At 52.7% G+C, this 14,658-nt stretch overlaps 3 protein-coding genes across 3 annotated transcripts; 1 reads left to right on the plus strand and 2 right to left on the minus strand.

Moving 5' to 3' along the window:
* Positions 1 to 1,828: 1,828 nt before the first annotated feature.
* On the minus strand, positions 1,829 to 4,474 carry LOC103281254 (ubiquilin-1-like). The gene has a single exon (XM_008122437.2). It carries the CDS (start codon positions 3,333 to 3,335, stop codon positions 1,926 to 1,928), a length of 1,410 nt encoding a protein of 469 aa, XP_008120644.2. The 5' UTR covers positions 3,336 to 4,474; the 3' UTR covers positions 1,829 to 1,925.
* Positions 4,475 to 6,542: 2,068 nt separating this feature from the next.
* Positions 6,543 to 8,651, minus strand: LOC103281253 (ubiquilin-3). Its single transcript, XM_008122434.3, has 2 exons — positions 8,528 to 8,651; positions 6,543 to 8,232 (listed from the first exon to the last, which is right to left on the minus strand). Exon 2 carries the CDS (start codon positions 8,189 to 8,191, stop codon positions 6,728 to 6,730), a length of 1,464 nt encoding a protein of 487 aa, XP_008120641.3. The 5' UTR covers positions 8,192 to 8,232; positions 8,528 to 8,651; the 3' UTR covers positions 6,543 to 6,727.
* Positions 8,652 to 8,749: 98 nt separating this feature from the next.
* Positions 8,750 to 11,377, plus strand: LOC134297305 (ubiquilin-1-like). Its single transcript, XM_062974384.1, has one exon. The coding sequence runs from the start codon at positions 9,481 to 9,483 to the stop codon at positions 11,287 to 11,289; it is 1,809 nt and encodes a 602-aa protein (XP_062830454.1). The 5' UTR covers positions 8,750 to 9,480; the 3' UTR covers positions 11,290 to 11,377.
* The last annotated feature ends 3,281 nt before the right edge of the window (positions 11,378 to 14,658 follow it).

Raw genomic sequence — 14,658 nt, forward strand, 5'->3', positions numbered from 1 at the left:
GAAGGAGATGGACAAGAGGGGAGGCGTTTAGAGGAGGGCCACTAAAAGGACCAGAGGTCTGGAGACCATGAATAATCCCACTGAGGAGCGGCTTTTTTCCCAGTTGAGGTTCATTTGGTCAGGTTTGGCCAATCCTCCCTCTACTCTGTTGAGGTCCTTTTGGGTCCTGACTGTGTCTTCTGGGGAATTATCTCTCCCTCCCAGTTTGGTCCCATCTGGGAATATGGCCACCATGAAGACATCCCTTCAGATGCTTAAGGACAGCTCCATCATTGTCACTTCTCAGTCTTTCCTCTGAGCTAAAGAGGCCTGTCTTTCTAGATTAGGATTCAAATGATGGCCATATCCTCTTGGCCTCCCTCCTCCAGACAGGTCCCAGGCAGTCCATATCCTGAACACAAAAGCTGGACATTGGTCTTGCTTCAAGCCAGGCCTGACCAATTAATTATGTCCACTCTGATCAAGTATCACTTGGACCTATTAAGATGAACAAGGGGAGTCACAGTCCCACTCTCTTCTGCTTTGGTCAGGCCTTACCTAGAATAACCCCGTGTCCAGTTCTGGGCAAAGCAACTCAAGAAGGAAATGGACAAGAAGAGGGTAATCAATTGATCAAATGTCTAGAAACCACTGGCAATTATCTTCGAGAGTTCTTGGAGAACAGAAGTCCTGGAAGATTGGAGGAGGGCGAATGTGGTCCCTATCTTCAAGAAGGGAAAAAAAGAACGACCCAAACAATTACCGTCCAGTCAGCCTCACATTCTGGAAAAGAATCATTAAGGAAGTGGTCTGCGAACACTTAGAAACAAATATGGTCATTGCTAATAGTCAACACGGATTTACCAAAAACAAGTCATGCCAGACTAATCTGATCTCTTTTTTCGACAGAGTTACGAGTTGGGTCGATACAGGGAATGCTGTGGATGTAGCGTACCTGGATTTCAGTAAGGCCTTCGACAAAGTCCCCCACGACCTTCTGGCAAACAAACTAGTAAAATGTGGGCTAGACAAAACTACGGTTAGGTGGATCTGCAATTGGCTAAGCGAACGAACCCAAAGGGTGATTCTCACCAATGCATTGTCTTCATCATGGAAAGAAGTCACGAGTGGAGTGCCGCAGGGCTCCGTCCTGGGCCCAGTTCTGTTCAGGATCTTTATTAACGACTTAGACGAAGGGTTAGAAGGCACGAGAGGAGACATGATGAGGGCCATGTATAAATATGTGAGGGGAAGTCCTAGGGAGGAGGGAGCAAGCTTGTTTTCTGCTGCCCTGCAGACTAGGACGCGAAACAATGGCTTCAAACTACAGGAAAGAAGATTCCACCTGAACATCAGGAAGAACTTCCTCACTGTGAGAAGGGCTGTTCGACAGTGGAACTCTCTCCCCCGGGCCGTGGTGGAGGCTCCTTTGGAAGCTTTTAAGCAGAGGCTGGATGGCCATCTGTTGGGGGTGCTTTGAATGCGATTTCCTGCTTCTTGGCAGGGGGTTGGACTGGATGGCCCATGAGGTCTCTTCCAACTCTACTATTCTATGATTCTATGAATTCCTTTGAGGAGCAGTTTAGGGAGAAGAGAAGGTTGAGAGAGGGGGAATAATTGCCATATTTAAAGGGAACACTTACATCTATTGTGTTGAATAAGAAATGGATGAGACGTAATGTTTGGAGCAACACTTTCCAAACTTTGGTCTTCTGGATGTTTTGGACTTCAGCTCCCAGAATTCCTGACCGTTGGCCAAACTGGCAGAGGTTTCAGAGAAGTCCAAAAGCGCCGAAGGACCAAAGTTTGGGAACCACTGTTTTGGAGGAACCCAGAGAAAGACCTTAAGAAAGATCTAAAGCCTTTTTTAATCATCAGAAACTATGGAATCCAGTCCTTGGAGAAGCTCCTGGCGTCCCCTTTCCCCAACGTCCAGCCTCTGCAACTCAGAGCTTGTAGGTTCGCTTTTGCTTGGCCGACGGTTGGGCCGAGGAACCCCTTTGGTGTCCAGTGGGCCTTGGGCCAGTGGGGACACCAGACCCAACTAAGGTCTGCAGGATCCGCTGGGCAGTGGAGAAGTCCTGCTGTCCGGTACTATGAGGGTCTGGCAGTGCGACCCGGTCGCAGAGAGATGTGATGGAGTGGGCCCTCCGTGCTGGACGCTCGGATCGTCCTCTCCTCTCCGTGGCCGGCAGCTCATCTGTAGCCAGGGCTTGCAGCCGCTGCTGAATGTCGAGCAGGCCCTGGATCTCTTTGGGGCTCCAGTTGGCCAGGAGGAGGTCCATGCTCTGGATCTGCTGCAAGAGGGCCGGGACGTGCGATGCTCCTTGTTCCCGGGAGGCCCTGGACCCAGCGGCACTCCTGGCTGCTTGACCACTGGTGGCCATCCTGGAAGGGCTGCTCACCATGTTCTGCAGGAGATGCTTGATGATCTGGTGGAGCAGGCTCTTCACTAGTGGCCCAGCCTCTCCTCTTGTGATGCCATGGCTCTCTCCTCTGCTGTGGTCGTTGCCCCCTGAAGCTGCCTTCGGAGGCCAAGGGTTGCGGGGTGAGAGACGCTCCCTCATCCGGTTGGGCTTTTCATCATGGTTGCCATTGCATGGGGTTGGCCTTCTGGGCATGAATCCTTGGACCTCAGAGAAGGTCCCGTGGAGGCTGCCACCACTGCTGTTGTTGTTTTGTCCACCAGGGAGGCTTCCTGGGGGTCCGGCGGGTGGAGGATTTGGCCGAAGGATCTCCCTCAATGCGGCCGGGTGCTTGGCCAGCTCCACCACCAGCCGCAATCCCTCTGGAGAGGTCAAGAAGTGTCTGGTCTCGGGAGACCACTGCATGGCCTGCTGCACTTCTTGTGGGCTGTTGGTGACCAGCTCTTTCATCAGGTCCGGGCTGGAAAGCTTGCTCTGGATGAAGGGGTTCTCCAGCAGCTGCAGCATGACTTCTGGTTGGGACATCAGCCGGCTCTGGAAGGCCTCGAACTTGGCCGTGTTCGAGCCTAGGCTGGCGGTCAGTTCACGGAGGCAGTCTTGGGTAAAGGCGCTGCTGGGGGCCCGTGGCGTTGGAGGCCCTCCCCGCTGGGACCGGATGACCACGTGGACGAGGGCCCCGTCGTCCAACTGGATGGCATACTGGCCCAAGGTTTTGTGGTCCTTCAGGACTTTCCCAGCATAGACCAACTCCACTTGGTCTGGCGAAGAGGCGGCAAAATGCCGGGCAACATGTGCCTTGAGCTCCCGGACGGACATGGCCTTGTGGACCATGAACTCCTCCATTTGCCAGGGGGTCTTCATGAGCATCCGGACCACCTGTGGCTCCGAGGAGACCCCTAGGTCCGGCACCTTCTGGCTTTCCACCATCATGTCTCAGACCTCCTCGGATCCTTCTTTGTGAAGGAGAGACCAAAGCGTTTCTGCTGCGGAGTCAAGTTGTGGCTTTGCTTATCATCATTCCCAGCCACCCTGCTCCGCCAGCATCCTAGTGAAGGGTCACTCTTCTTGCCATCCAAGCCCTCCCTCCCCTCCCCACTAGCAATGGGCAGCCTTCCGATATGGAATCTGTTCTCTGTGAGGTCAACCATGAGATCACCAAGCTGGCAACCAAACCAAGATTTCTCTGCCTTCCTGGCCCATTGGAGGTGGCTTCAAGAAGACCCTGAAGACTTGGGTCCCTCAGCCACGCCTAAAACTAAGAGGGCCAGAATCCACCCAAAAACGATAACACAAATATTTCCGAACATGGAAATAATACAACAGTGCCTGGTGCGTTGCAGTGTTCTCAGAGCTGCCATGTGTTGGCTTCGACCACTTGGAAGCGCCGTATTGATTCTGTGGGTATTCTGTCAGTTCCATAAATTGATATCAGTCATGCCAAGACACATGTTCTACAGTTCCAAAAAGTTTTCAAAAATTTCCAAAAAATGCCTCTGCTTATCTTGGAGGAAGATTGAGGGTGCATCAACACAGTAGAATTAGTGTGGGTCAAAATGCATCCATTCTGCAATTTAGATGCACCTTTCAACGACCCCCGCAGAGTCGTCACAGTGTGTGCTTTTCTTTTGCACGTTTCCTGTGCCGTTGTTCCAAATGCAACTTCAACAACACCCGATTCAGACACTTGCGGATTGTTCAGATCAGTCCCTGCTGAATTGCCCTTGCACCGGGAAGAGTCTATTGGCAGCTTGGGATCAGATCATGGGTCCGTGTTTGGGGTTTCCCCCACAATTCCCCGCCCAGCCCTTCACCAAGCAGTCATGGTATGGGTCTCCATCAATCATTTACTCACATCTGGACCAGTTCATGTTGGAAAGGTGGGTGATACTTGGCTTGAAAACAGTCCATGTGAAAGTGATTGGGATTCTTAGTAGAGCCAACTGTGTACTGAGACAGCTGAAAATGCATCCTTTCCTCCAAATCTGAATATTTTGGGGTCTGTTTCCTTTTGGAAGGAAGATCTACCCAGGGCAGCTAGAAAACCCAATGCTATCTTACGCTGCATCAACAGGAGTTGGAGGGAAATATTTGTGTCCAGTTTTGGGCGAAGCAAGTCAAGAAGATGGACAAGATGAGATGTATCCAGAGAAGGTTCACCAAAAGAATCAAAGGCCTGGAAGCCATGAATCCTTTTAAGAAATAGCTTAGGTCACTGGGAGAAGAGAATCTGGGAGAAGGGGACGCAAGAGCCAGGCTGTAATATATGGAAGGAGATCACATTGAGGATCCCATGGAAAAGAGTAACTTGTCCAAGCTCTGCCTCCTGCACATCATGGGCTGTGGTGCAATGAAGAGGATGTTTTTATACCCTCGTCATAAACCCTTCTGTTGCAGGCAACAACACTGCTTCTACACAAATCCCTTCCAGACTCTCCTAAGTGGGCTTAGATTTTGGGGTTCCTTCTTGGTAGAAGGGGGTCAGACTGGCTGGCCTTTGGAAATTCCTTCCAACTTCATTGGCGTCTTCCTGGGAATCTGGCAGAGCCTTCTCCTCTCTCTGGAGATCTTTAAACTGAGGCGTGATGGCCATCTCTTAGAGGTGTTTTGGTTGCATATTTCTTCCTGGACAAGTGGGGGTCAGACTAGATGGCCTTTTGGGGGACTCTTCCAACTCTAGGGCTCTTGAGGATGAGGTATGCCATCCCTCCTGAGGTTTATGGATCAACCTGAACGCCCAGGAGTTGAGCCCAGAAGAAACTCCTGCAACTAATAAAGAGAGCATGAAATGCCAATCTCCATTTGTTTACAAATCCTTCATTATTTTGACCTCGAAGTCCATTAGACACCTTGGCCATTTGTATATATTCTAATAACTTTTTCTCTCCAATCTCTTTTTGATAGCTTCCAGGATTTGGCTGTTATTGTTCTAGGTACTACAAAGCTGTACTGGCAATTTTTTTATCCCGACTTACTCCCTCTGGAGTTATATGGCCTTTGTATATTTGGAAAAGGCAAAAGTGGATTTTGGGAAAGCTACAATTGGAACAATTTAAGGAATTTACAAGGGTATAAGTATCACAGTGACTGGCAATAGAAGCTCTAGGTGTGAGGAAGGAGGGATAGTTCTGTTTGTTGTGTTTGTTACTGTCGTTGCTGTATTTTGTTTTGTTCACAACTGTTTGTACTAGTTGTAATAAAATTGTATTGTCAAAAGCTTGCATGGCTGGAATCACTGGGTGTTGTGTAGTTTCTAGGCTGTATGGCCAATGTGTTCTAGAAGCATTTTCTCCTGACGCTTTGTCTGCATCTGTGGCTGGCATCTTCAGAAGTTCTGTTGGAGGTGAGGCAAGTGGCGTGTATGTATACCTGTGGAATAATGTCCAGGGTGTGAGAAAGAACCCGTGTCTGTTTAAAACAAGTGTGAATGTTGCAGTTAGCAAGCTTGAATTAGCCTTTGAGGTAGTCATGAAGTTTACAAAGGCAATCAGTGAGGGTTTCTGCAGAGATAGCCTGGCCTCTGTTGCATAGAAACGTCAGGAGAAAATGATGCTAGAATACAGCCATACAGCCTGTAAGCCACACAACACCCCTGTAATAAAATTTTTAATAACATTCAAAACAACAAGGGCCAGGCTTTAGCACAGCTGGCTAATCACCAACAGCAATAGATTTCTACCGAACGAAAGGTTGGCAGTTTGAGCCTGGGTCGGGGTGAGCACCCGACCTTAACCCAGCTCACTGTCCATCTAAGCAGTTCGGAAACAGCTGTGAGATATGAATAGAGAAATTAGGCACTGCTTTAAGCGGGGAGGTATTTTATGGCACCATAAAAGGAAATACCAGAAATGCCGGCAATCAAAGAAGAGGAGGAAAAATTGTGATCAAGGGCTTGTCAACATAGCGGTTGGAGTGACAGCACCCTCCTGTGGCTCGAATTGGGCACAACCTCCAGGACGCCGAAGTTGGAAAAATGCCGACATAATAGCTCTTATCTGTTGTCTGTCCTGTTTGTCTAATCAGCATTTAATGTTTGCTGTGTATATATTCTGTGATCCACCCTGAGTCCCCTTCGGGGTGATAAGGGCAGAATATAAATGCTGTAAATAAATAGTAAATAAAAACAAAGGGAGGCCCAAATGCGGTTGCTTTCTCTTTATAAGACAGGAGTGGCGTTATGAGTTTCAAGGCTGGGGTCTGGATCCCAGAGGAGACTGCTCACTGCTTCTTTGTTCGAGATGCTTTTACTCTTCTTCGGCAGTTTCCTCCAGCATCACAGTGTCCAGCTGGCTGGGGTTTCTGTTGGTCGGCCTTTATGCCGGCTACTACTCCATGGTGGCTGTGGTCTGGCTGCGGGGGTCGTTGGCCCAGGGCTCCCTTCCAGTGGAGTAGCCCAGGCCCTTGAGGCGCAGCAGGAACCAGGGGATGAGGACGGGGGCCTCGGCGAGGAGTGCCTGCAGGCCCTGCTCCATCTGAACCCAGGCCTGGATGGCCTTGGGGTTGGACATGGCGGCCACCATCTCAGGGCTCTGCATCTGCTGGGAGAAGTGCAGCTCCTGCTGCCGGACGTGCTCCGGGTCGGCCCCACGAGCCCCTTCCGAGGCCAGCAAGGCGTCCTGCATCAGGGAGAACATCATGCGCTTGGTATAGGCATTGCAGAGGTGGACAATCATCAGGGGAATCTCTGCAGGGTCCGGCGGATGGAGACTATCCGTGCTGTAAGGCCCAAACCCGGGAGGGGGTCCCACGGGGGATGGCGTTGGGAGGCCATGCCCGAGGGGGCTGGAGAAGGTGTTGAAGAGGCTGACCGCGTCATCGCTGGCGTTGGTGCAGACGCTGGTGGCGCTTTGGGAGAAGCCTAGGGGCCTGAGGGGCTCCTCTATGGAGGCACGGTGTCCTCTCAGACCCGAGGGCTCTGGACGGGCATCACGCACCATTGTGGAGTAAGTGCTGGACACAGCAAAGGGATCCAAGGCTGCGTTGGGGGCTGGTTCCTGGATCTCGCTGTTGAGCCGCCTCAAAGGGTTGTCTCCGCCAGGGATGTTCCTGGGGAGGCTGACCAGGGCCTGGTCGGGGCCCTTGGGGTCTGGTGGAGGCGGTGCTGCTGCCTCGTGGCCCTTGGCCATGTCCACGATCTCCTTCATCTTGTTCAGGATGATCCTCATGATGCCCATGTTGTTGAGGATGTGCCTGATGGCCGGCACCTGCTGGGCCAGCCGCTGGACCTCTGGGTTGGCCAGAATGACCTGTCGAACCTTCTGGACGATCATCTCTGAGGTGGGCACCAGTGGCCACTCCGAGGGAGCTTTCTCCTCCGTCTGGCACCATGCCTCTTGGCTGCTAGGGCTGAAGGACGGAGAAGGGGACACCGGGGTGCATTCGGGGGCCCGGAGCCCGTAAGGAAGCTCCCGGGCAGCGACCTCAGGGTCCCCCTTGCGGATAACCAGGTGAACGGTCATTCCATCGCCCACCCCGCACTTGCGGAGGGTGTCCTGGTCCCTCAGGATGCGGCCGAAGAAGACTAGGACCAGCTGGTTGGACTCACAGCCAAAGCGCTTGGCAATATCCTCCTTGAACTGCTGGATGGTGGTGACCTCCGGGAGCACGAACCGGGCACTGGTCTGTGGGGACTTGACCGTCACGCAGATGAAGCTGGGGTTGGAGGTGATGACTGGCGGGCAGGACACCGGGGGGCCGTCTTCTTGGTCCTTGACTAGAGGCTCCATGACGCGCCAAGCAGCGGGAGGAGCAGCAGGAGGAGGGGGGTGAGAGGGTGCCGGGGCTGGCATCAGGGAAGTGTGAGATGGAAGAAAGGGGGTCTTCCTGCTGTCTGTAGAGGAAGAGATACCAGGGGAAGGTGGGCTTTGGCACTATTCTTTGGGGAACCCCTGTGGCCACTCCATAGAGTGAAATCCGGCCAAGGGGTCGCCTGGGAGCTTCCTGGCCAAGCCCCTTCCTCTCCCCTCCCTCCCTGTCTCCCGCTTTCCTTCCTGTGGCAGAATGTGGGAAGGCAGGGGTCTCACTATGACATCAGTAGTGATGTCACCGCCAGCCAGCCAGCAGCACAGTGGCAAGCAGCTCAGGAAAAGGGCCACCCCACAAGCTAGCGCCTGCCATTGGCTCACCTCCATAAGCCGGACGTTGGGTGCATCTGCGTTGTAGAATGAGTGCAGTTCAACATCACTTTAAATGGTTGTGTCGCAATGCCGTGCAATCCTGAAAGTAGTAGACAAGGCCTTCTCTGCCAAAGGGCCCTGGTGCTTCATCAAACTGCAGCTTCCAAAATTTCCAAGGCTTTGAGCTAAGTGGTGTCAAACACCACTCATTCTACAGTGTAAATGCACCTTAAGGAGATTATCACACAACCCTGTTAAAGCGCTTGCTATTGCACTTTAGCTGCTATGGGATTTGTTTTTAGGGAGGACCTGGAAAATCCTCAGACGCAGAGCCCTGGGTCTCCTTAAACTGCAAACTCCACAAGTGACCATAGCAGTCAAAGTGGAATAACAGCATGTGATAATCTCAAGTGGTAATTTTATTGCAAAGAGTCAGGATTCTTGCATGCATTCCATATGTGAATCTACCAGCAGAAAACCTCCAGGCCCAGAGTGTCTTGAAGAGGTCAGACGGGACCTGGACAGACGGATGGTGGGGTGGAGAAGTGGGAGAGACCCATGAAGGTCCTGCCTTCCCCCCCCCCCTCCACCGCCCAGGCTTGGCTCTTCTCTGTGAGGTCAGTGGTGAGGTCACAGTCCACCTGGGCTGACAGAGGGGAAGTGACCTGTGTGGGGGGAGGGGGCTTGACCAGCAGCTGAGGGGGAGCAGAGGAAGATGAAGGAACCTGCCAGGCTGTGAGCCAGCGGAAGAAAAGACGGGCACCATCCCGCTGGTATGTGCACTCTGGCCTTGGCAAGCCTCGAGACAAAGGCGGGCAGCAGACCACTGGCCCCTTCCCACCTCGAAAGCGGCGCCACGCCGTCCTTGTCCCGCTCCTCCTGCTCCTCCCCGCTGGAACTCGCCTTCTGCTCCTCCTCCTGCTCTTCTCATCCCCTCCGTCCCCATCGTCCTCCGAGCAGTCATGTCTGAGGGCAAGAAGGGCCCCGCCGGCCCCCGGCTGGTCAAGGTGACCGTCAAGACCCTCAAGCGCAAAGAGCCCTTCGAGGTTCCCGAAGGGACGCTGGTCCGCGAGTTCAAGGCCCTGATCGCTGAGCGGTTCAAAACGCCGGCCGAACAGCTCTCCCTCATCTTTGCAGGTGAGATCCTGAGGGACCAGGACACACTGGCCCAGCACCGGATCGGGGATGGCGCCAAGGTCCACCTCTTCATCAAGGCCCAGCGGAGGCTTCCGCCCCCCTCCTCTGCCCCGGCACCCGGCCCCTTCCTCCCGGCACTCTTCCTCTCCCAGGACAGCGACCCCAACGACGTGCTGGACCTCCTGGAATGGTCCCAGCGGCCGGAAGAGCTGATGGCCTCCTGCCAGGACCTGGTCACCCGCACCATGGAGGAGATGTTGCTCCAGATCATGGGCCTCGAGGACCTGGAGGTCCTGAGTGCCAACCCACTGGTCCTGGGCTTCCTGCTGGGAGTAACTGGCATGAACATCTTGGGCCTGGACGCGGCTGAGGTCTCGGAACTGGTGGAGGAGGCGGCAGCACAGGAGCAGGAGGCCGCCCGGCAGGAGCTCCTCTCTGAGGTGATGCAGCACCCCTTTGTCCAGAACCTCTTCGGCGATGCAGAACGAGTCCGGCAGATGATCCTCTCTGTCCCACAAGTCCGGCAGCTAGCCGAGCAGAACCCGGAGATCGGGCACATCCTCAACGACGCTGACTTTCTGCGGGAGATGATCGACGTGGCCACCAGCCCTGCTGTGATGGACGAGATCATCCGCAACCACGACCGGGCTCTCAGCAACCTGGAGAGCATTCCCGGTGGGTACAACGCCCTGCAGCAGCTCTACAACGACATCGAAGCCCCCATGCTCAACGCCCTCCAGGGCAGCGGCAATGGCATCGGTAACAATGGCGGGGCTCCGGAAAGCAAGCCCAGCCCCGAGGGGGGCGGGCCCCTGCCTCGAACAGAGAACCGGGAGCCCCTGCCCAACCCTTGGGCACTGCAGTCCAACAGCAGCGGGGACCACGGCTTCAACGGCGACGGGGCCGACACCCTCTGGTCGCCCGGCTGTGTCCACATCGCCCTCAGCTCCCGAGTCGGGGTGAACCTGACCAAGTCAGAGAACATCCAGAACATGGTGCAGCAGCTGACCGACAACCCGGCCTTCATGCAGAGCATGGTCAACGCGCTCTCCCAGCCGGACGGGCCCACCCAGGCCTTCCTGGCCGACGGCAAGGGCAGTCCTCCTCCTCCGCAGGGCTGGGCCCAACTGCTGCCCCCCAAATTGGCTCAAACTGAATGCGGTGCACTGCTGAGCAACCCCAGGGCGGTCCAGGCCCTGCTGCAGCTGCAGATGAGCCTGCTGGCCCTGCGGAGGGAGGCGCCGGACTTCATCCTGGCCTTGGTGGACCCAGACGCGGACCCTGAGAGCATGGAGGACTCGGACGGAGGGGAGGAGAGCCCCTCCTCGGATGTCGCCAGCCTGATCTCGGCCGACGAAAGCCTGGAGATGGAAAGCGAAGGGTCCAGAGAAGGCAGAGGAAGAGGAAGGAAACGAGGACGGCAGGAGGAGGAGGACGACGACGAGGAAGACGAAGGCGACGAGGAAGACGCGATGGAGCAGCAGAGCCCCCTGGCCCCCTTGTACCAGGCCCAGCTGGAGCAGCTGCGGGGGATGGGCTTCCTCGACAAGGAACAGAACCTGCGCGCGCTCCTTGACTCCGGGGGAGACCTGGCGGCCGCCGTGGAGAAGCTGACCAACTCCCGGGGCCCCTAGCCCCAGAGAAATTACCCTGGCCTCTTATAGGGTCACCCCACACACACTAAAAGAAAGTCCGCTTGCTGGATATTACCGTGGCCTCAGAGCTCCTTGACTCACGCCTCGTTTGTAAAGGATTTGGCGGGGGGACGGAACACGGGGATGGGACACGGACCCTCAAGCCAAGCAACACATCTCAAACCCCACCCACACGACCAAACCCTACCAAACACACCTAGCGCAACACAAGACAGCAGCACAAAACCGACATGACACAACACAACTGACACAACGCAACACTCACAACACAACCCACACAACATAATACAACTCACACAATGCAACTCACACAACGCACAAAATAAAAAGAATGCAACCCACACAACAACTCGCAATGCAACCCACACAACACAACATACCCAGCACAATACAACTCGCCTAGCGCAACACACCCAACGCACCATACAACTCGCTCGGTATAAAACCCACACAAAACTCACACAGCAGAACACACCCAATGCAACACAACCCACATGACAAAACTCACACAATGCAACACACAACTCACAAAAATAAAAACAATACAATTCACAGAACACAACTCACAATGCAACCCACGCAATATAACTCACAATGCAACCTATCCAGCACAAGGCCCAGCACAACACCACACAACTCAATACAAAAGCCACGCAACACACCTCACACAACATACCCAGTGCAACACAACTCACAATGCAACACACACAACTCAACTAAAAAAAAATAATTTAAAAAACAACAGAACTCACAATGCAGCCCACACAACGCAACTCACAGTGCAAGCTACCCAGCACAATATCACCTGCCCAGCACACCACACAACTCACTTAGTACAAAACCCACACAAGTCACACAACACACCCAGTGCAACGCAACTCACAGTGCAACACACCCCACATGACCACTCACAACACCACCTGCACAACACACCACACAATTCACTCAATACAAACAACACAATTCATACAATGCAACATACCCAGCCCTGCATTTACACATCCCCTGGAGGTTCATGGAAAGCCATGAAAAGAAGGAGGTTCTGTTGCACTGCTGCTCCCATGGGGAAGCAAGACCGCACAATTGTTCCCCTTTGGTTTCCTGCAGGCACGGGCAAACTTGGGCCCTCCTCCAGGTGTTTTGGACTTCAACTCCCACAATTCCTAACAGCCGGTAGGCTGTTAGGAATTGTGGGAGTTGAAGTCCAAAACACCTGGAGGAGGGCCCAAGTTTGCCCGTGCCTGTTATAGCTGGTTCTGTTAATCACCGAGAGTTGTATTGATATGCGCTTTTAATGTGCCACAGAGGCAGGTGAAGCATCAGGAGAGAATGCTACTGGAACATGGCCATACCGCCTGAAAAACTCACAGACCACATTATCCACCTTCTCCTGTTTTTAATTTCTCAACCAAGATGCAAAGTGGATCACAGCATGATGATGATAATAATTGTCTTTCTAGCACAACTAGTAACACATAAACTTCATGTACTCCAATTCCCAACATTAAAGGCACACAACACAACAACTCATGGTGGATAACATAACCAACTCTCAATTGCAAACTATGCATTGCATACCGAGCACGAAGTAGCAGCATGATATAACAGCACAAATTGATTGACAGGCTGAAAAGGGGGGGCATGCAGGTAACATGCGCTCCCAAGATGCACATACGTGCCATTTTGGCAGAGCGTCAAAACTAACACAATGAACCTCAACAGGGACATTCTGCTTTGGTCAGATCAAATGGGACACAATCACAGTGTCCCATTCTGGGCACTGCAATTGAAGGGAGACTCAAAGGATTAAAGGCCTGGTGAACAAGCCCTAGGAGGAGCGGCTTAAAGAGCTGGGCATGTATAGCCTGCAGAAGAGAAGTATATGTATAAATATATGAGGGGAAGGAAGTCATAGGGAGGAGGGACCAGGCCCTGGAGACTAAGATGTAATGGAGCAATGGCTTCAAACTTCAGGAGAAGATTCCACCTGAACATGAGGAAGATCTTCCTGACTGTGTGATAGAGCTGTTCAGCAGTGGAACTCTCTGCCCTGTGTGGTGGGGGCTCCTTCTTTGGAGGCTTTGAAGCAGAGGCTGGTCTTCTGTCAGGAGGGCTTTGAATGCGATTTTCCTGCTTCTTGGCAGAATGGGGATGGACTGGAAGGCCCACCAGGTCTCTTCCAACTCTAGGATTCGGGCATAAGCCATAGACGGCTTCATCATTTAGAAGTCTGCCTGGAAGATGACCAGTAGCCCTTGATCCTGTTCCAAGACGGTTCTGAAAAGCACTTGGAACAATTCAGCTAGTGAGATAGATAGATAGATAGATACATAGATAGATAGATACATAGATACATAGATAGATAGATAGCCCGGGGCTGTGGCGCAGACGGGAGAGCAAACCAGTTGCAATTAACTGCAATGAATCACTCTGACCAGGAGGTCATGAGTTCGAGGCCTGCTCGGAGCTATGTTGTTTGTCTTTGTCCTATGTTTAAAAGGCAATGAATGTTTGCCTTTATGTGTAATGTGATCCGCCCTGAGTCCCCTTTGGGGTGAGAAGGGCGGAATATAAATGCTGTAAATAGATAGATAGATAGATAGATAGATAGATAGATAGATAGATAGATAGATAGATAGATAGATAGATAGATGATAGATAGATAGATAGATAGATAGATAGATAGATAGATAGATAGATAGATAGATAGAGGCAGGCAATTGCAATAGGGCAGGAGGCCAATGTTCTGCCCCTAAAATCAAGGCATTGATAGGAGCCTTCTAAGCTAACCAATTTGATCCAAATGTACACTTAAGTTCCAATTTTGACTTGTGTTATAATCCTGGTTTAGGAGGGGCTACAAAGGTCATCTAGTCCAGAGCTGCTTCAACTTTTCCACCCCAGAAATTTTTACATGACCCCCATGTATATAAAGGTAAAGGTTTTCCCCTGACGTTGACTGACTCTGGGGGTTGGTGCTCATCTCCATTTCTAAGCCAAAGAGCCGGCGTTGTCCGTAGACACCTCCAAGGTCATGTGGCCACTGGCATGACTGCATGGAGCACCGTTACCTTCCTGCCGGAGCGGTACCTATTGATCTACTCACATTGGCATGTTTTCGAACTGCTAGGTTGGCAGGACCTGGGGCTGACAGCGGGTGCTAACACCACTCCCGGGATTTGAACCTGGGACCTTTTGGTCCACAAGTTCAGCAGCTCAGCGCTTTAACGCACTTTGCCACCAGTGTATATAGGTATATAATATAGGCATAAAAAAACAAGCACGAGCTGATAACAAATCAGCATTTGCAAGGCTTGCTAAAGAGGCTCGTTTTTTCCCCCTTTTATG

The sequence above is a fragment of the Anolis carolinensis genome, chromosome 3, assembly GCF_035594765.1.
Source record: "Anolis carolinensis isolate JA03-04 chromosome 3, rAnoCar3.1.pri, whole genome shotgun sequence".
Lineage (NCBI taxonomy): Eukaryota > Metazoa > Chordata > Lepidosauria > Squamata > Dactyloidae > Anolis > Anolis carolinensis.